At 44.1% G+C, this 20,895-nt stretch overlaps 1 protein-coding gene across 1 annotated transcript; it reads right to left on the bottom strand.

Moving 5' to 3' along the window:
* Positions 1-639: 639 nt before the first annotated feature.
* LOC144479237 (pepsin A-like) lies at positions 640-17,476 on the bottom strand. Its single transcript, XM_078197906.1, has 9 exons — positions 17,421-17,476; positions 16,237-16,396; positions 12,344-12,461; positions 10,297-10,415; positions 8,629-8,828; positions 7,556-7,675; positions 5,001-5,145; positions 2,602-2,700; positions 640-789 (listed from the first exon to the last, which is right to left on the bottom strand). Exons 1-9 carry the CDS (start codon positions 17,474-17,476, stop codon positions 640-642), a joined length of 1,167 nt encoding a protein of 388 aa, XP_078054032.1.
* Positions 17,477-20,895: the final 3,419 nt, after the last annotated feature.

Genomic DNA, 20,895 nt, shown 5'->3' with positions numbered 1-20,895 from the left:
GTTCCTGGTGGTCGTTTAAAACTTCCAAATGCAAAAGAGGTGGGACAATCTCCGACAGCTCATTCTGATTATTCAGATCAGTCCTGAGCCTTAATGCATTTGTAATCGAAGTGAAGTGCATCAGAACAGTAACAACAGACAACATGCTTGCAATGCATCTGAGTTTATTCTCACTATATTTGTTAATAAAGAAATTAAAATTTTCCAGTAAAGATTTCAGAAATATCTGACGTACATCAACAAGAAGGAGTCACACTGCATGGTCTTAACAAAAATCACAGTGGAGATAATTGTCACAATCTCAGCTCAGATGGTAAACTCGTGGATTTCCCACCCAACAATACTTGGGCAAATTCTTTAATAACGGGCAATGCCATTGGCCAATTTGTCAACCAACCTGTAGGTAAGGTAAAGGCTGTGAGATCATGTGAAGATTCTTGATCGACTACTTCAAGAATGATTAACACTTCTGTTCATGGTGGACAGAGAAATTTTGTGGATTATCCGTTCAAAAGCATGAGGGGACTGGACAGAGAAGCTAGGGAAGATCTATCCCCCTTATCATGAAAGGATCACAAATGAGAGGGTACAGACATTAAGTAATTGCAATGCATCTAAGTTTATTCCATGATGTTAAAATTAGACAGATTTGGCAAAGCCCATACGATTGCTTCCTCTGTCAAAGATGGAATAATAAGGCCCAATGAAGACATCTCCCAGAATCCAGAGTCCTCCACCAGAGCTTGGAAGGTACATGCCATCGAATCCACTCAAACAAGAACCTTGCTCCTGGAAAAAATGCAAAGAGTCAGAGTTAATTCCCCAGAACGACTTCATTGCAAATATTGAGTCTTCTGTAAGAATTTTTTTGAGAATCCGTATAGTGCAGAAGAGGCCATTTGGCCCATCGAGTCTGCACCAACTTTCCGACAGAAAATCTTACCCAGGCACTATTCACGTAACCCCACGTATTTATCCCACTGATACCCCTAATCTACACAATTTGGGACACAAAGGGGCAATTTAGCATGGTCAATCCACCGAACCTGCACAACGTTGGGCTGTGGGAAGAAACCGGAGCATCCGGAGGAAACCCACACAGACACGGGGAGAACATGCAAAATCCACACAGGCAGTCACACAAGGCCAGAATTGAACCCGGGTCCCTGGTGCTGTGAGGCAGCCGTGCCAACCACTGTGCCACCTAGTCATAAAAAATGTCAATAACTTCCATGCTTCATTCTATGGTGATCATGCTATGTTAACTCAAATCAAATGAATGAACTGAAAACTATTTTCCCCTTTGTCCTTGATTTTTTCCTTTGTCAACTGTAACCAACTCCACCAGTCAATTATCACCCAGTAACTCTCCAGGTTAAAGGAGAAACTAAAGTTTATCGTTTGATAGCACAGAGGCGCCCTCACACAATTAGCTTGTCAAGAATTTGTATAATGAGACAAGAAAATGAATTTACATCAGGAACATTGGACAAAGACATCGATTGTCAATGATTCACAAATAAAAGTGAAGATTTGGTGAAACTCAATAAAGGGTGAATTATGGGTAATCACTGCTGGTTAAAAACTGGGAAATTGAGAAGCATATTGGGCAGGATTTACTGGCTGTTCCTGTTGACCAGATCTTCCAGTCCCGTTGATGGGAATCCAGTGGCGGAGGGTGTGAACAGCAGGAAGCCCCTTTGACATTGGCGAGGCTGGAAGATCCTGCCACCGGCCAATGGCAGGCCGGCACTGCCACTGCAGCAGGGTGATGGGGGAGAAAATCCCACCCACTGTGTCTTACTCAGGAATAAGTACTTAAATTATATTGGCTGAAGTTTCTATTTAATGGAAACAAAGCAAGTGTAAATAATTTGATCCATCTGTCCACTGTTATTCTACACTTCACATGGATGGGTTCAGTTGTGGCAATACAGACTAACACCATCTGGTACAAAGCAGCCCAAGTGACTGATAGACCATGCATCCACTTAAGCACTCATCACTCCACCAATGATGAACCCCGGCGGCAGCATTCACCGTCTACAAGATTCCCTGTGGCAACTTGCCAGGTCTTCCTCAAAGACAAGTTTCACACCTGAAACCTGTACCATCTCAAAGGAGGAGAGCAGGAGGTGCATGGGAACGCTAACACCTCCAAGTTCCCCTCCAAGTCACACGCCATCTTGACTTGGACACATCTTACCATTCCTTCATTGTTGCTGGATCAAAATCTTGGAACTTCTTTCTGAGCTGCACTGTACCCTCACAACAAGGGCTGCAGAGGTCGAAGAAAGTGTCTCACCACTGCCTTCTCAAGGGCAATTAAGGATGGGCAACAAATGCTGGCCTTGGCAGTGATACCCATATCCAAAGAGTTAATGCATAAGGACCTTCCCCTGCACTGTCAATTGATATGAAAATTTAGAGTTTCACGAAGAGTAGTATAGTTACTTAATCCTACCATTTTGGACATTTTCATTAATTTTCTGCTTAATTTCTCTTTATATAAACTGAGGAGCAATTTTACTGGATACCGAGGACAGAGAACATAGTCGAACCGTTCAAAATCAGCTTTGTCAAATTCAATCAAAAACATACCTGGACTACGTATTCAGATGGAGTGAGGGGATAATCAATTCCATTGATTGTGAAGACTACATTAGGCATACTGGATATCTCGTAGCAGTTGACGGTGTACTGTAAAACAGATAAAGCATAAAGCAACGATTGTGAGCAAAATGATCTCAGGGAAATACTCGTGAGAAATATTCATCTAGCCAGTAAAATCAGTGACCTAATTATTGGATGCGCACTTGGTCATGTTTAACAGTAAGTGTGGATTATATACTGGCAGCAGTGCGGAAACGAGCCTGCAAGTGGACTTGTTGAGATTGTGGGAAGCTCCCTGTAACCTCACGGTGGGAACACTACAAGAAGGATGTGGAGTCTTTGGAGAGGGTACAGAAAAGATTTGCCAGGATGTTGCCTGGTATGGAGGGCATCAGCTATGAGGAGAGGTTGGAGAAACTTGGTTTGTTCTCACTGGAATGACGGAGGTTGAGGGGTCACCTGATAGAAGTCTACAAGGTTATGAGAGGCATGGACAGAGTAGAGAGTCAGAAGCTTTTTCCCAGGGTGGAAGAGTCAATTACTAGGGGGCACAGGTTTAAGGTGTGAGGAGCAAGGTTTAAAGGAGATGTACGAGGCGGATTTCTTTACACAGAGGGTGGTGGGTGCCTGGAACCCGTTGCCGGGGGAGGGAGTGGAAGCAGATACCATAGTGACTTTTAAGGGGTGTCTGGACAAATACATGAATAGGATGTGAATAGAGGGATATGGTCCCCGGAGGGGTAGGGGGTTTTAGTGAAGTCAGGTAGCATAGCCGAGCAAGCTTGGAGGGCCGGAGGGCCTGTTCCTGTGCTGAAATTTTCTTTGTCCTTAGTCCTTTGAATTATTTATCAGAGAAACAGGAGATTCCAGTTTCCGTTCCTGGTTGGCTGGGTGTGAAGTTTTGCCAGGCGGCACACTGGTTACCACTGCTGCCTCACAGCACGAGGGGTCCAAGTACAGTTCTGGCCTCGGGTGACTGTGTGTGGAGTTTGCACGTTCTCCCCGTATCTGCGCGGGTTTCCTCCGGGTGCTCCAGTTTCCTCCCGCAGTCCAAAGATGTGCAGTTTAGGTGGATTGGCAGTGCTAAATTGCCTCTTGGTGTCCCAAGATGTGTAGGTTAGGGGGATTAGCGGGGTAAGAATGTGGAGAAATGGGGATAGCATCTGGGTAAGATGCTGTATTAGAGAGAGTCGGTGCAGATGTGATCGGCCGAATGGACTGCTTCTGCACTGTAGGGATCCTATGACACAGTCTTGGTTGTTGGGCTTATGAAGGAGGAGGTGCTGAGGGACGTTACCCACCACCTCTATGAAGAAAACTAATAAACCATCAATTTTCCAAATGTTTTATTTTGGTCTTTCTGTAGCATTTCAATGTTAATTGTATAATGTTGATTTATTTATTTTCAGATGGTGGGTACTAACTGGAGATTCACTTGTGCGCCTACATATAAGAGGAGACTGATACAGAGGTTGTTGGGTTTTGAAGTGTATGTTTATCATGTTTAGTTCTGTAAATAAGTGCGTGTAAAAGTGAGGTGTAGTTCTATTCTTTACCACCTGGTTTTCTGCAGTCGAACAGGCAAACTGCCACCCAGGTCACTTGGTGGGATTCATCTCCACTATTTGACAGCTCAGTTTCTCCAGCTGTCCTGGCATTGATGAGGTTGGATTTACTGGACATTTAGGGACACCTAACTCTGTGAATCTCTTCCCAACCCTCCTTTGTCAATTTCTTTGTTTGAAATTGGTGGATGCTTCATCCTTCACAAAACCCTCAGGGATCAAAGATCATAGAATCTCTACAGTACAGAAGAGGCCATTCGGCCCATCGCGTGTGCACTGACTCTCTGGCAGAGTATCTTACCCAAGCCCTTTCCCCGCCCTATCCCTGTCAGAACAAACATTGACCATGTCTAATCCATATAACCTGTACACCTTGGATTGAGATTGCCCATTATTGGTAAATTAGGGGCAAGGATTGCGCTGAAATGAAATGTCCATGAAGGAACTTAATTGAGACGGCCCAAACTCCTTTCACTAGGGTTCTTGCAGCAAAGGCTGGGAATTTTTAACCCTTTAGTGGAGACTAAGTTCAGAACTAAATGTGAAAGGCAGAAGACAAATTCGTATCATTCCCCATTCTCCCCACCCCATTGTACATTATTACACTTCTGAAGAATGTTCTATGATATAACGTAAGAATTGGAGAGAAATTACAACATTCAATCGACTGATTGATGTTTTTAGGTTTTTAAACTTTTTATAAAAAAATCTAAACCCCGAAATAAATAAAGCATCAGCTTATAAATACTACAAAATGAAAAGTACATCAGCAGAAACTCCTGGGGTTGATTTTAAAATCTGAAAAGTTCCATAGATGCTTACCATGCCATAGTAATCTTCAGTTGCGCCAATGCTTTGCTGGATAGAGCTAACCTCTCCTCTGGGGCCAGTGAGCAGAGAAGTGCCAGTATCAACAATGGCCTGGCAACCGCCATCACAAGCCACAACCTGCCCATTGACTGTGATTCTGAAAGAGGAAAAGACATAACTGAACCCATTCTGTCCCAAAGTTTCTCTGCTCCTCTACTTCTCCCTCCTCCTTTTACCTACTCCTTAAAATCTACTTTTCTGACCAAGCATTTGATCACCTGTCTCACCTCCAGATAATATAACATGAAAATATGTTAGTACTACCCTTTGAACCTGCTCACCCATTCAGTAAGATCATAGCAAATTTTTGACCTGAATTCCACTTCCCGCATGTGATAACCCCCATGATCTCCATGGGGAATCATTAATTGACCTGTCTGATGGGCTCATTGAATCCGAGCTCCTTGGGGATTGGTAATTAGTCAACCAGGTGGAGCTCACATACCGAGCACTGTATAAAGCAAGCCCCTGAGCGGGTCCATTAACCTTTTGGTCCCGGTTAGGAACTGTTGTGTTCCCCACAGGCTTGTGGTTGTAGTTTATTTTCATTTTGTGCAATAATAGCACGGTTCCTTCACAGCTGACGCCTGGAGTTATTATACCGTGCTATCCCAATAACCATAATTCTCTTAGAATCCAAACATCGATCAAACTATGTGTTGTTTACTCAGCCACTGAGCAGCTGGGTCAACTCCAAAGATTCTCAACTCTTTGAGTAAAGAAATTTCTCTTCCAGTCCAAAAATGCCGAACACATATTCTGAGACTTTAAACGCTAACTCTATACTTTCCAGCTCAGGGTAATATCTACCCTGTCTAATTTTATGTGCCCCGTCCACCTGCCAACCTACCCCCATTATTCAGCCCCATTATTTACATACTTATGTGTGTTTGACTTAAACTTTGTCCTCTGCATGATAACCATCTTGAGCAGGGACCACCATCTTGCCATCGAACCTCACTGACGATTGTTCCATGAGATTTTCATGTCAATTTGTACCCTCATACTCCAATAAGCAGCGCATCCAATTTCTCACTCCTTAACTTTAATTGATTAATTTTAACGGATGGCAAATCAAATAATTGGTGCTGCTATATATTTAAAAGGATTGCAGGTTACTTTAAGAGCTGATCACATGGTTTGATGGTGATGTCATTAGGGTGTTTGCAGAGGTTCTGCTTCACTTGCAGTTTGTACTCTGTGCAGCTCCAGGAACAGCTCTTTCAATAAAACCTGTTGTGTGTTAGTTTGAATCTATGGACAAATTCTCTGGCTGCGCTCGTCTAAAAGCCAGAAATTCCCACCCGTCTGTCGATGGGGAAATTACAAATATTAAAGTTAATGAATTTTGGTAATTAGCATATTGTTACACGATGCCACTCTCATTAGAACATGGAAATTGTCTTTAGGAATAGCTGCTAAAATTCCAGTGGTGGGCAGGATGGGAGAATTCCTGCCCATGCATGAAAACCCCATTCTTCTCTTTTTGTGTAGATCGCACAAGTCCGAACATAGTTAGGACACTGCACGTACATGATTCACCATGTACTCCGAGGGTGTGCTGTTGTGCAATGTTCTGCAATACGTCACCCTCAGATATATTGAGCCTTTGCTTACTCAGACTAGATTTAAACAATGGTCCAAATACCCTTGTCGACATCAACGTGGATGAAGTGGAAATGGTGGAGAGCTTCAAGTTTCTAGATGTCCAGATCACTAACACCCTCTCTTGATCCCTCCACACCAACGCTTTAGTTAAGAAAGCCCACCAACACCTCTACCTTCTCAAAAGGCTAAGGAAATTCGGCATATCCTCTATAACTCTCACCAAAGTTTACAGGTGCAGCACAGAAAGCATCGTTTCTGGATGTATCACAGCTTGGTATGGCTCCTGCTCTGTCCAAGACTGCTAGAAACTACAAAGGGTTGTGAATGTAGCCCAATCCATCACGTAAACCAGCCTCCCACGCGTTGACTCCGTCGACATTTCCGGCTGCCTCGGAAAAACAGCCAGTATGATCAAGGACCTCACGCACCCCAGACATAGTCTCTTCCACCTTCTTCCGTCGGGAAAAAGACACAAAAGTCTGAGATCACGTACCAAAAGAACCAAGAACAGCTTCTCCCTTGCCGCCATCAAGCATTTGAATGTACCTATCTTTTTTAAGATGATCTTTCTGTACACCCCATCAATGACTGTAGCACTATATTCTACACTCTCTCCTTTCAGTCTCCACTATGTACTTTATGAATGGTATGCTTTGTCTGTATAGTGCAAGAAACGATATTTTTCATTGTATCCCAATACACGTAATGATAATAAATCAAATCAATTGTGGTCTGGAAGGTATCCGTTAGTTGGCTAGTTTCGCTGAATGTTGAAAGCTGTTACGCACTAACACAATTGCTACTCAAGTATTTCCACATCGAATACATGATTTTCAATGTTGCGTACATTGTGATTGTTACAGAATGCATGTCAACTGTAGAAAGGATTGGTCATTTACCTGTCCACGCTGATTTGCCAGTAAGTTTCGTGAGTGACGGGCACCCAGTTAATTTCACCAGTGTAGTGGCTTGGATCGACTCCACCAAAAACAACTTCACTTCCACGTGCACCATTCTCTCTGTAAAACAATTCAACCTGAGTGTCAGTTTCAGCAATGAGCTGTCTGATATTGAAATGAATAGTAACAGAACATCAGACATTCCTGAGCAGCCATGTTTAATTTTGCACTCGCACAATGTGGTGTCATTAACCATTGAAAATCAGATCAAAAGCCAATCACCAAAATCTTGCTGCCGTTGACGATCATGAGCTCCCGCGGACAGCACGCTCCCACCACAGGTTTCCTGGCAGCAAGGGGAGTGTTCATTGGGAATCATAGAATCATAGAACCATACAGTGCAGACGAGGCTTTTCCACCCATCGAGTCTGCACCGACACGTGTGAAACACTCGACCTCCCACCTAATGGGAAACCCCATTGATAACGGCAGGACCCTAACATCACGCTGCGAGCGAGCGCTGCACTATCTCCTGTCGCCGCGAAATACACCACAGGGAGGGAGGAAAATCCCCACTCAACGCTTTTGTAAAAGAAAACCCACTTGATCCTCTCTGTGCTGATTGGAATTAAGCATCGTTGTTTCCAAAATCCCTGAGCGGGATTGCAATTATCCAATTTCCCATTGTGGATCTAAAAATCAAATAAAAAAGTCGAAAGGAATTGAATTTGTCCACTGGGATCCAGTTGGATTTGCTTTGAACCTTGCTAGAAGATGAAGAGCTGCATGATATGAAAACAGTTCTTGAGCTTGACTGAAGGAGCATCAATTAGGGCAAGGAAAGACTATTGTATTCTCTGGCTTTGTGATAACTATAAGTGAATCCCCCATTTTATGCAGGGTGCTACTACATAGGAGCTTACAAATTAGGAGCAGGAGTGGGCCACTTGGCCCTTTGACCCTGTTCCGCCAAGATCATGGCTGATCTGATTGTAACCTCAACCCCACATTCCTGCCTACCTCAAATGACTTTTTACCCACTGCGATGGAAGTGCAAAGCTCAGAAAACGTACCTGGTCAGGTAAAAAGCAAACAGGTCCTGTTGCACCAGATTCTCAGACATCATGTTATCAAACACAGGTGTAACACCGGATGATGCAATGCTTGGATAGGCCAACCCAAGAATCCCATCAAATTCAGGATTGGAGAATGAGTGGCCAGGTTCGGTCTCACTTAAGCCAAATTCCTGGTTTGTGACAGCTATGCCTGATACCTGGAAGAAAGAAGAAAGCTAACTTGTTCTGAGGAACTATTACACTGAGAGTCACCAATAAACCATATTGTTATCTGGGTCACACAAGACCTGAACTTAATGAATACAGCAATAGTGAGAAAGCCTAGCAATTTTGTAGAAAATCCACAGCTGTTTCCGAACACACATAACATCACAGGAACCAAATGTATCATCACCTGTGTAGCAAACTATGCATGTGTGCCCTACATGGGATCCAGGGTAAGGATGACATACGAACATATCAATTAGAAGTAGGCTACTCGCCTCCTTGAGCCTGCTCCACCATTCAATGAGGTCAGGACTGATCTGATTTTAACCTCAACCGCACATTACTGCCTACTCGCAATAACCTTTCCCCCCCCTTGCTTATCAAGAATCTATCTACCTCTGCCTTAAAAGTATTCTAAAACACCACCTCCACCACCTTTCGAGGAAGAGAATTCCAAAGATACATAACTCTCAAAGAAAAATATTTTCCACATCTCAGTCTTAGAATGGGTGACCCCTTATTTTTAAATGGTGACCCCGATTTCTAGATTCTCCCACAAGAGAAACATCCATTCTACACCCACTTTATCAAGCCCCCTCAGTCTCTTCCATATTTGAATCAAGTCGCCTCTTACTCGTCTATACAAGCCTAGTCAGGCCAGGCTTTCATCATAAGACAACCTGCAAGGGGAACTTATAGGCACTGGTGTTCTCATGTGCCTGCTTTCCTTTGCCTTCTGGGGTTGAGGGTTAAGGGTTTAAAAGTTGCTGTTGAAGGAGCCTTGGTAAGTTACTGAGGTGCATCTCACAGATGGCTGCCTCTGTGGACCAGTGGGGGAGGCAGGGAATCTTGTAGTTGGTTGAGTGGGATGCTGATAAAACAGGCTTCAGCTTCTTGAGTGTTGCTGGAGCTGCACTCACCCAGAAAAGTGAAATGTATTCCAACACACTCCTCATTTTGCCTTCTAGATCAAAGAATCATTGACGCACAGAATCCCGGAAATTCAGAAAGAGGCCGTTCGGCCCATTGGGAAGGCACCGGCACTCTGACAGAGCATTTTACCCAGGTCCTCTCCCCACAACCCCACACGTTTACCATGGCTACACATCTTGGGGCACTGAGGAGCAATTTAGCGTGGCTAATCCACCTAACCTGCACATCATGGGAGGAAATTCACACAGACATAGGGAGAACATGAAAACTCGACAGTCATCTCCAGCTGGAATGGACTTTGAAAAGTCAGGAGTTGAGTGACACATTGCAGAATTCCCAGCCTCTGATCTGCTGTCGAGGTCACAGTATTTATTTGGTGACTTTGATTGCGTTTCTGGTCATTGTGAAGATCCAGATCTGATAGTGGAAGATATTAATATTCAGCCAACGCACACGTGAATAGACATGATAAGAATTTTGACGTGGTTTTGTCTTAACATTGTTAGTAAGTTACGATATACTTACAGTGACTGTGTCATAGCCCAGGGCACCAGTCATACTGCCGGAACCGTACCGAATGGATAGTGGTTGGTTCGTTGCCCGATAAGTTGAAGACTGACTTGGTGAAAATTTATTGTGGTTTTCTGCAAAAATAGATTTAATGGTTTGGTTATTTTATTCCACAGCTGAATCAAGCACAGATCCGACCAATAATTCTTCATTGGTCGCACTGTTTGTTTCTGTTGTATTTTACACTCATTTCACTTCAGGGATGATGGTGCTGGTGAATGAACCACTTTACATTTCAGGCACCCAGCTTTTGTGATGAACATGGTGAAGTAAAGCATGGGTTCGATGTGGAGGAAAGGCCTCTGCTGTCGGACACAATTTCACCATTTTTCATTTCTTAACACAATCATCAATGGTTTCTCTGGGTGAGATTTCCATTTCGTTTCATACATGGGCCCTGTTCATGTGGACATTCATGATTACTAAGAAACAATTTGGACTGCCCAGGTTGATTTCACGTAGGAGGCCTTAGTCCCATCAATGTGAAATGATATGATGGCTACAATTCTCTGACATCACCCGCAGCTGGGGTTCTCCAGTCCCGCTGCAATGAATGGAGATTTGGCTGAGCGCCAAATTCTCCATTCTCACTGGCAGTGGTAGTGGGGCGTGCGAGACTGAAGAATTCCGGCCAATGCCTTTCACAACCACAGGACATGCCTGAGTGCTTCAGAACCAATGAGGTACTTTTGAAGTGTGGGTCCTCTTGTAATGTAATGGCAGCTAAGCTGTACACAGCATGCTCCTACGATAAGCAAAGCGATAATCTGTTTTGGTGGTGTTCATTGAGGGTTAATTATTGCCCAACACATCCAAGAGAACACCTTTTCACTTCTTTGGAAACACTGCGATGGAATCTTTAACTTGTGCCTCAGAGGGTGTACAAGGCCTTGGTTAGAGTCTGATCCAGAATTTAACACTCCCAACACTACAACATTCCCTCAGAACTATGCTGGAGCGTCGCACAAATCTTTCTGTTCAAATCTCTGGAACGGGATTTGAACTCACCACCTTCTGTTGTAGAAGAGCAAATGTTACCCATCGATTAAGACTCCTGTCTGGGATGGATTCAAACTCAATTCCCCAAGTGAAAGCCTAAGAGCCACATAATTCCAGCACATCTTTTTGTAGCATTAGTTTCTTTCGTTAAGCATCCTTCATAGATTTCATGCTGATGTTGCCTGGAGCTACTCCTACCAGGAGATCTACCATCATGATCTGTCACACTCATCCGCCTTGCACCATCCTCACACGTCCACTGCAGCTCATCTGCAACCACTCTGTGATTCCTGTCACCCAACTACAGCTATGTTGACTCCTCCTTCTGCTGCCTCTCACTAACAGAGATCTCTGTAGTTTCCAGCTCTGATCACATGGCCAAAATAGTGACATTTTCTTTTCTGGATGTCACTTTCAAGATTTATTTTTGCTCTTGCAATTTCAGGCACCCCGCCATTTGTCTTACAGTCTGTATATTAAAATTTTAGCATGCGCTCGTCTCAGCGAACACATTTCAAAGGCCTCTGTTTTCTTTCACTGATCTTTACTTGCTTTCCAGATTTCTGAGGCAGGCAGGAAAGTGGATAGAATGCACCATCTTTTTCCTTCATTTTTCCCTTGTTACAAGTTTGACTTTTGTGGCAGCAGAGACGGCTTCCCATTGGCTGCCAGCGGGATCTTCCAATCCCGTCGATGTCTATGATATTGTGTGTGGCTCATCCAACACGTTGCTGGGTAACCCACCATGGCGGTTGCCATTGGCAGGACTGGAAGATCCCGCCAATAGGAATGACTAGAAAATCCTGCCCATTGAGTCAATTAGCTGAACTTTCAGATGTTATGGACTCACCGAATATTTCCAACTCTTAACCCTCTTAGTCATTTTTAGTACCTTTATGCGTCCTTTAACTTGTGATCAATTAAGTGTGCCCTTGGGACACTTTCTGAGTCAGATAATTCCTAATGGGAGGAAATCTTGGGAAGACTGCTCATGGATACTTACGGCAAGATGGGCTATAGCAGTAAACTGAGGTGACCCAAAGGTTGGATGAACCAGTATCAAAGATGACGGAAAAGCTCTGTGGTGGGGTTCCAATGCTGATGTGTCCAAAGTAAGACATCTGGAGAGATATTTTAATAGATGAAACAAGATAAGTTAGAATTTACTAAAAGTTGCATTGCTATATTTCAGTACTTGTGGGCACATTGGGGAGATTTTCCTGTTCCTGAGCTTAAGTGTATTGGACTGTCTCGGTAAAGCTCATAGAAACAAAGGATGTTGGGTGGATGGCTCCATGCCTGTATAGGAATCTGCCTGATTTTCCATTATATGCTGTAGTGACAATCCTGGACACTCCACCACTGGAACAAACAGACCCGAGTCATTGAGAATGAAGGCTATTTTGGTCCTATGTTTGAGCACAGTGTTAGTTTACATGTGAAGTGTGGAAAAAACATAAAGATGCGCTGATTGGGGAGCCCCAGGCACAATGGGATCCTCACTGGGATATGGGTTCCTTGGAGCCCGATCTCTGGGAGGGGCAGCAGGAGTGATTAGTGCAAAGAATAGGAATCATATTATTTGTGGACTAACAGTCCTGGGAAACAGCACTTCAAAAGCACTGGAGGCTGTCAACCAAGAAATAGCTCAACTGAGACTATATGCACAACAGACACGATATGCAGTAGACTACCAGTTAGCACAACAAGGGGGAGTGTGTACAATTATAGGCAATAAATGCATCACCCATGTCACAGACGAGTCTTATAACATGACACGAGTCATCAACAACATCAGAGAACAACTTGATAGCTTCAGACAGGGACCCAAGAAAGGAAGTAACTGGCTGGAATAGCTAGTAGAGGGGTCCTAGGAATCTTACTTATTACATGGAGTGGTCATGCTCATTTCAATTGCAATTGTCTGTTGTCTAATTGTTGGATGCCTAAAAGTCTGTTGCAAGGTTATGGTGACAAGAATTGTGCCAGGAGCCAGTGTATCCATCGAGGAAGAACCCATGATGAAGATCCCCGAAGACATCAGAAGAAATGAAGAAGGAAAGAAGATTGACCTATATATATAAATGTATAATTGTTGGTCGAGGGATTATTAAAGTCATAATCTGGACCAAAAGTGGGGAGTGAAGTGGGGAAAAACATAAAGATGGGTACATAACACATAAAATGGCTGCCTGGCACATAAACAGTCACCTGGGGAAGAGACATTAAACAGGCACTGACTTTTAGTGCAGACAGCTACTTGAAATTAAAACATGAAGGACAGACAGTTATTTAAAGTTAAACATGCAGGAATCAGATATTGTAGGAAGCCAGTCAGGGCTTCAGGCACTTTAAGATAAGGACAATAGGGTCTGATAAAGAGATTAGCCACAGATGGGAACGGGAATACATAAATGCGGGAAAACCAATTACTGTATGTACAGACCGAAACTAAAGTCATTGGTAAAACACTGAAAGAGGAAAAGTACCCATTCTATGAAACAATGCGATGTCAAAAGCTAATGTCTGTATAGGTCTGGCTGTAACGATGTGTTAACTATCGATCCTACTCAACTGTAACGATGTGTTAAATGGCTAATGTCCGGACTATCGATTGTCTGAAAAGTATAAAAATTAACCACTCCTATTGTATCATTGAGAGAAGGTAGCTGCCTGGTGTACTGCGGAGTGCCAGTGACTGTTCTCCACGAAGTTTCGTTAAATAAAACTGTATTGTTGAAACCTCCAAGTCTGACTCTGAAGTGGCAATTTTCCCACAACACATGTGTAGACTAATGATACTTTTTCCTTAGTCTCATTGCCATATCCAAACTGTAGCTGCCTTGTACAACTGCAGGTCCACCTTCAGACCTTGGATTTGGCAAAGCAACTTTCTCCAAATCGTGCTGGAAAATCTGACTCCAATTCTTCAGCCTTCTGAATTGTCCGGCCAGACTGAATCAAATTGTGTCTTCTTATTCATTCATGAGTGTCGCTGGCTGGGCATCATTTATTGCTCATCCATAGATGTCCGAGAGCAGTTGAGAGGGAAGCACATTACTGTGGCTCTGGAGTCACATGGAGGCCAGATCATGTGAGAACAGCAGATTTCCCTCCCTATGGGACATTAGTGAACCAGATGGGTTTTTCCGGGAATCAACAATGATATCTTTTATTTTTTATTGAATTCAAATTCCATCATCTGCAGTCGTGGGATTTGAACCCGGGTCCCCAGAACATTAGCTGAGTTTTCTGGATGAATAGTCTCGCAATAATATCACTCGGTCATTGCCTCTCCTTAACCTTGAGCTATGCTGAACTTTGATCTGGGTGGAAATTTCCAGCTGTTCATGCCAGTGGGATTTTCCGTCCCCGCTGCGGTGAGCAGAGCTGAGCGCGCAATTACTGTCCTTGCTTGCAGGGGTGGGAGGAATGGCCGGAAAATTCAGGCCATGATTTTCCTATCCTAAATGCTTATCTTCAAGACTGCTCATGGTAACCACTTCATCTGACCTCTGTCCCCCTCGGTGCAAAGTTCTTAATCAATGCCTTCATCATCTTAAATGTTGATTTTTCAAATGCCTGCACCTGTCCAATTTTCACACGCTTTAGTTAGTTCAACACTCTGTAGCTGATCCCTTATTCCCAAGTTCCGAATCGTGCATACCTCTGTCCTTATCTCAGAGAAACTGCCTTCCAAGTGTAGGCTTCCTCATTCCATTGTTCACACCATCTCCACTCTATCTCAATGCTCTTCACTTGTCTTCGTATATCCCAGACCACAATCTCCACCCCCCGGAACAGGCAATATTTCAGAATTAAATAGTGGGTGAGTGTTATCCCTCCCCGATTAGTGGAGCAGTTAAAGTGGAGTGACTCTATTCGTCACTCTGGCTGCTAATTTGCTATTGGCTTTAACAGCAGATGAGGCTTCTGCTGTTGCTTGGGAGACTCTCATTAACAAACGAAAACCGGACTCTCCGGAATGGTGGCACTGCCCTGCTGCCTGGCCAGGAAATACTGTTGAGAAGTCAGTGCATTCAATGAGGTTAAGTTAATAAAAAAGACTCAAATTAGTAGGGCTGGAAGGAACAACAGTATTTTTATGGACCCCACATGGGGAGCTTGGGCCCCCGCTGCTCCAGGCTGCCCATCACACCCGGTTGTAAGACTTTTACCACACTCTTCCCTCGAGGACTGAACTTGACGACAGCAAAAAATCTCCTGATCCTGGCAATGGGTCACCCGATCTTCACCCTGACATTTCCCCCCAGCCCCACCTACAATATTCTCGATATTGTCGGACTAATATTGAATATTCACAAATACTGCTGAGGTAGATAAAACACTCACTTTTATTGGAACACATCTAACTGTGATTACATTTCACCATGAGGTTGTACAAGCGAGAGAGCAAGATCATGTGATCTCGCATCAGGTCCTCGAGCCTCCTCCGCCATTGGATAAGATCATGGCTGATCTGATTTTTACCTCAACTGCACATTCCTGCCACCCTCTTCCTTATCAAGCACATCCGCCTTAAAAATATTCAAAGACACTGCTTCGACCACCTTTTGAAGAAGAGAGTTCCAAAGACTCATAACCCTCTGAGAGAAAAAAATTCTCCTCATCTCTGTCCTAAATGGGTGACCCCCTATTTTTAAACAGCGTCACTATTTCAAGATTCTCCTGCAAGTGCAAACATCCTCTCCACTTTGGAGTGTGGGAGAAAATCGGAGAACCTGGAGGAAACCCACGCAGATGCAGGGAGAACATGCAAACTCCACGCAGACAGTCACCCGAGGCTAAAATTGAACACGGGTCCTTGGCGCTGTGAGGCAGCAGTGCTAAACCATGCTGTCCTTTGCCTCAAAAAAACTCAAAAGGATTACTTACGTCCAAGTAGTTTGAAAGTGGCTCTGTAGCCATGGACTCGGTGTTGAAGAGTCCGGTATATTTGGTGTATGGATTGTACGAGTGCGTGCTCAGATATTCCTCGAGAAGTCCATGTTCTTTAAGATATTGGCGGGTAGATTTACCCTTCCTCAAGGGAACCCTGTGAAGATAAACAAGACACACATTAGGAGTTGAATCAACATTATGAACATCCTGCACTATCGACCTTTTAATTAAAGTACAGAATGTGAACTAAATGTGAACTAGCATTGTGACAATGGAGAAAAATATTACAGTCACAAAATACTTGCTTTCAAAACCGTGTGTTAGCTGGAATGTTTGTATAAAGAACAATAAGGCAGTTTGACCTTGATGTTAACTTGGGGCGGAATCAATGCATTCTCCTGGGGGAACCGGGGGAAAGTGACAAAGTCACATGTCGAGGCTTTAACCCGTTTTTTATTAGAAATATATCTATCTCCTTCTTGAAACCATTTAACAATTCCGACTCCACCGCACTATGGGGTAGCAAGTTCCATAAATTCTCTGCGAGAAGTTTCTCCTCTTCCCAGTTTTGAATCTATTGCCTCTCAACCTATACCTGCAACCTCTTGTTCCAGATTGCCCCATAAGAGGAAACATTTGGTCTACATTTACTCTGTCAATCCCTTTTAAGATTTTATATACTTCGATCAGATTCCCTCTCATCCTTCTAAACTCTAGTGAGTATCAGCCCAAACTGTTCAATCTCTTCTTGTATGCTAAGGAAAGAGAAATGCCATCACCTCCTGATCCGAATATGAAAGCAAAATACTGCTGATGCTGGAAATCAAAAATAAAATTGTTTTCACAAAAGATCTTTGAAAGAAAATGCCGGAGGAAGAAACAATCGGTAAGAATGGGAATTTAGAGACATAGGTTTGATGAAATGAATGGCCCAAATCTTTTGTTCTCCGGATTGTCGGTGACTGAACATACATCCGAAGATGCGCTTCGGGACATTGTGGAAGTCCTCACTCACTGACCGACGTGCGAATTGCCCGGAAAGCTTCAACTTTCAATGGACAATTCCCCCGCTCTCTATGACCCATCACGAATGTCTCCAGCTCTGTGCTGGGGTTGGAGACTTTGGACCGTTGTGCCGTACATACCTGGCCTCTCATCAGAACTGCTTATCTACCTACCTGATCAGGCATTCAGAGAGCTGGAGGCAAGCGAGTGTAATGAGCAGCCACTTCATCTTGGCAGGTACTGGTCTAGACGCTGTGAGATTTGTGAGTGCTCTGGCTGTTTTTATACTATTCTGTATCAAACCGATGCCCTTGTTCAAAAAGTCAAATAATGTAGATTGTTAAAAATATTGTGACTAATTGCTTGGGTCAGGGCACACGCAGATTCTACATGTTAATTAATAATAATCAAAGTTATTTTGAGATTTTGTATGTCAAGCTTAAAGAAGCTTGTCAAGCTGATAAGAAGGCCACGTGTATATTTGTAAAGAAAGATAACATTTAGTCCTTGTGGTTTGAACTTGTTCCATAGATTGGCCACGTTTAGCACTTGGAAAGTACTCTGATTATCGAAACCTAGAACATGTTTCAACCATAAGGAATACGGGAGGCTTATTGTTCATTTATTTCAAAAGTTAATAGAAAGAAAAATACCTGCATTTTTATGACATTTTTCTCAGCTAGTGAATTGCATTTAAGCATAGTCACTACTGTAATGTCAGGAATATGGCAGCCAATTTGTACGCAGCAAGCTCCCAGAAAGAATTTGAAACAAAAATATGCCTTTCTCACTGTTACAAAACCAATGCTCAGAGTGGATGGGGCAAGCCTCTCATCGATCACCTTGCTTGCTCCAAAAACCAATTCAAATTGTATCCAATTCATGGTCCCACAAAAGAGACATATTAGATCCAAGCTGACAAAAAATGTGTCTCAGCCTTTTTGCTAAGGGAAACATAATAATGACCAGATAATCTATTCCTCCTGATGTTGATTGAGGGATGATTATTGGCCAGAAGACCAGGGACAACATATACTTTTACATGCATGTTGGGCTTTGGAGCTAGGGATAGCGGTGGCAAAAGGTCCCATCCCTTCCCATGAGATGGCTGAGCAGAAATCACTCCCACTCTCACAACCTGCTTTTGAAATCTGTCAGAAGTCGATAGTTGACCTGTTTGGCCATTTTATGAATGCAACATACTTGCCATCAATTCCTGGAGTGGGAATTGAACCCAGAGACATGGAGTCATAGAGTAGTAGACTTTAACAGCACAGGAAGAGGCCATTTGGCTCATCATGTCTGGGCCGGCCACCAAACATCTTATCCCATTATCCAGCACTTGGTCCATAGCCTTGTATGCGATGGTGTTTCAAGTGCTCATTTAAATGCTTCTTAAATGTAATGAAGGTTCCCGCTTCTACCACCCTTTCAGGCAGCGAATTCCAGATTCCTACCACCCTCTGGATGAAAACATTTCCCTCAAAATCCCTCTAAATTGCCTGCTCCTTACCTTAAATCTATGCCCCTGGTTTTTGACCCATCTATTAAGGGGAAAAGTTCCTTCCTTTCCACCCTATCTATTCCCCTCATAATTTTGTACACCTCGAATAGGTTCTCCCTCAGCCCTCTCTGCTCCAAGGCAAACAACTCCAGCCTCTCATCATAGCTGAAACACTCCAACCCAGGCAACAACCTGCTGTATCTCCTTTCTAGTGCAATCCCATCCTTCCTACAGTGTGGTGACCAGAACTGCACACAATACTCTAGCTGTGGCCTAACGAGTGTTTTATACAGCTCCATTATAACCTCTCTGCTCTTATACTCAATGCCTCGGCTAATAATGGCAAGTATCCCAAATGCCTTCTTATCTACCTGTCCTGCTGCCTTCAGGAATCTTTGGACATGTACCCCATTGTCCCTCTGGACCTCTGTACCGCCTAGCGACCTACCATTCACTATGTATTCCCTTGCCTTGTTAGTCCTCCCAAAATGCATCACCTCACGCTTTTCAGGGTTAAATTCCATTTATCACTGTTTTGTCCATCTGACCAGCCGTCTACATAGCCCAGTAATCTAAAGCTTTCCTCCTCGCTATTTACCACACCACCAATTTTTGTGTCACCTGCGAACTTACTGATCGTACCCCCCACATTCACATCTAGATCATTAATGTACACACAAACAGCGCGGGACCCTACACTGATCACTGCAGCACACCACAGGACACAGACTTCCAGTCACAAAAATAACCTTCGACCATCACCCTGAGCTTCATCACCCTGAAGCTCTGAGCTTCAGGCTCAGAGAGAGGGACGCTACCCACTGCTCCACAAGATCTCCATTCCTTGTCAGGTATCGAAAGTTATTTCCAACTCTAAAAGTTCCCCAAAGGCAGCAATTGATTTATCACGAGGTTGTGCGTGGAGTTGCCATGACCAAAATAGTCCTTCAACAAAGTTATTGCAACCGGGATATTGGGTTCATGTCACACTATTTGTAACCCCCACAGAGTTTCACTGGCTGTCTTGTCTGGAGACAATACACATCTTTTTAGCCTGTCTTGATGCTTTCTCCACTCACGTTGTTTTGTTTCTTAAAGACTTGATTAGTTGTAAGTATTCGCATTCCAACCATTATTTATGTAAATTGAGTTTGTGTCTTTATATGCTCTGTTTTTGAACAGAATTCCCACTCACCTGAAGAAGGGGCTTGGAGCTCCGAAAGCTTGTGTGGCTTTTGCTACCAAATAAACCTGTTGGACTTTAACCTGGTGTTGTTAAACTTCTCCCCTAATAAGCCAGAGCTGTATATAAGCTACAGGAATAGACACACAGCCAGTCACGCCGCAAAGATGGCTGCATGGAAACCGGCTCCCAGATTTTCGGAAGCAGACCAGGAGCACCTGCTAGATGCCGAGGAGGAGATGCGTGACCGTCTGTTCCTTGGCCAGGGCCCTAACCCAAGGGGTGCATCTGCCATGGCATTGTGGGAGGAGGTGGCAGAGGCGGTGAATGCCAGGAGCTTGACACCGCGCTCTGACCGGCAGTGTCGGAATAAAATGTATGACCTTCTGCGAGCAGCAAGGGTGAGTGAGCATCCCGCTTGGAACCCCGCACATGCTTGGCACGGATCTCCAACCCTGCTTAGACACCTGAAGGGCACGCAACAAGTGACCCTTCCCCCAGGAACAGAATCTAACCCCTTCCCCTCACCCCTCAACGAGCACCTTCAGTGGTGACCGCTTTCCCCGAAACTGCCAGCACAACGCCCGAGACACAGGCACGCATTGCGCACCACGCACTGCAATATGTTAATGCTTGCTATCCACCTTATGTTCCCACAGGAAAAGAAAATCCACAACGCACGGGAGACGGCACAGACTGGTGGTGCTGTGCCTGACCTGTGGCAGCTGAGTAGCATGGAGGAGCGTGCCATGGAGCTGGCAGGGGGTGATGGACCATACTGAATGGTCGCTGACAACCAGGTCGGCGTAGAGCATGCAAGTGAGCAGAAGCGCACCCTCAACCATAATCCTCCTCGAAGTAAGTGCGATGCTGCATGGAATGTTTTGCCTCCCTCCCCCTAATGTGTGTTCTTTTTTCCAGCTCTGGACCCAGAGGAACCCGGCCCTTCAGGTGTTGCCGC

Source organism: Mustelus asterias, chromosome 25, assembly GCF_964213995.1.
Source record: "Mustelus asterias chromosome 25, sMusAst1.hap1.1, whole genome shotgun sequence".
In the NCBI taxonomy this organism is placed as follows: domain Eukaryota; kingdom Metazoa; phylum Chordata; class Chondrichthyes; order Carcharhiniformes; family Triakidae; genus Mustelus; species Mustelus asterias.
Note: the sequence above shows the minus strand (reverse complement) of the source record. Positions and strands in the feature narration are given on the sequence as shown.

Bases quoted from the DNA above. Each gene is read 5' to 3' on its own strand.
- LOC144479237 (XM_078197906.1), bottom strand. From the start codon at position 17,476: ATGAAGTGGCTGCTCATTACACTCGCTTGCCTCCAGCTCTCTGAATGC. The intron at 7,676-8,628 runs GTACGTTTTCTG...ATTGTTTTACAG, and splicing joins TTTGCTTTTTACCTGACCAG to AGAGAATGGTGCACGTGGAA. The intron at 790-2,601 runs GTATGTTTTTGA...CATTTTTTCCAG, and splicing joins CATCTGAATACGTAGTCCAG to GAGCAAGGTTCTTGTTTGAG.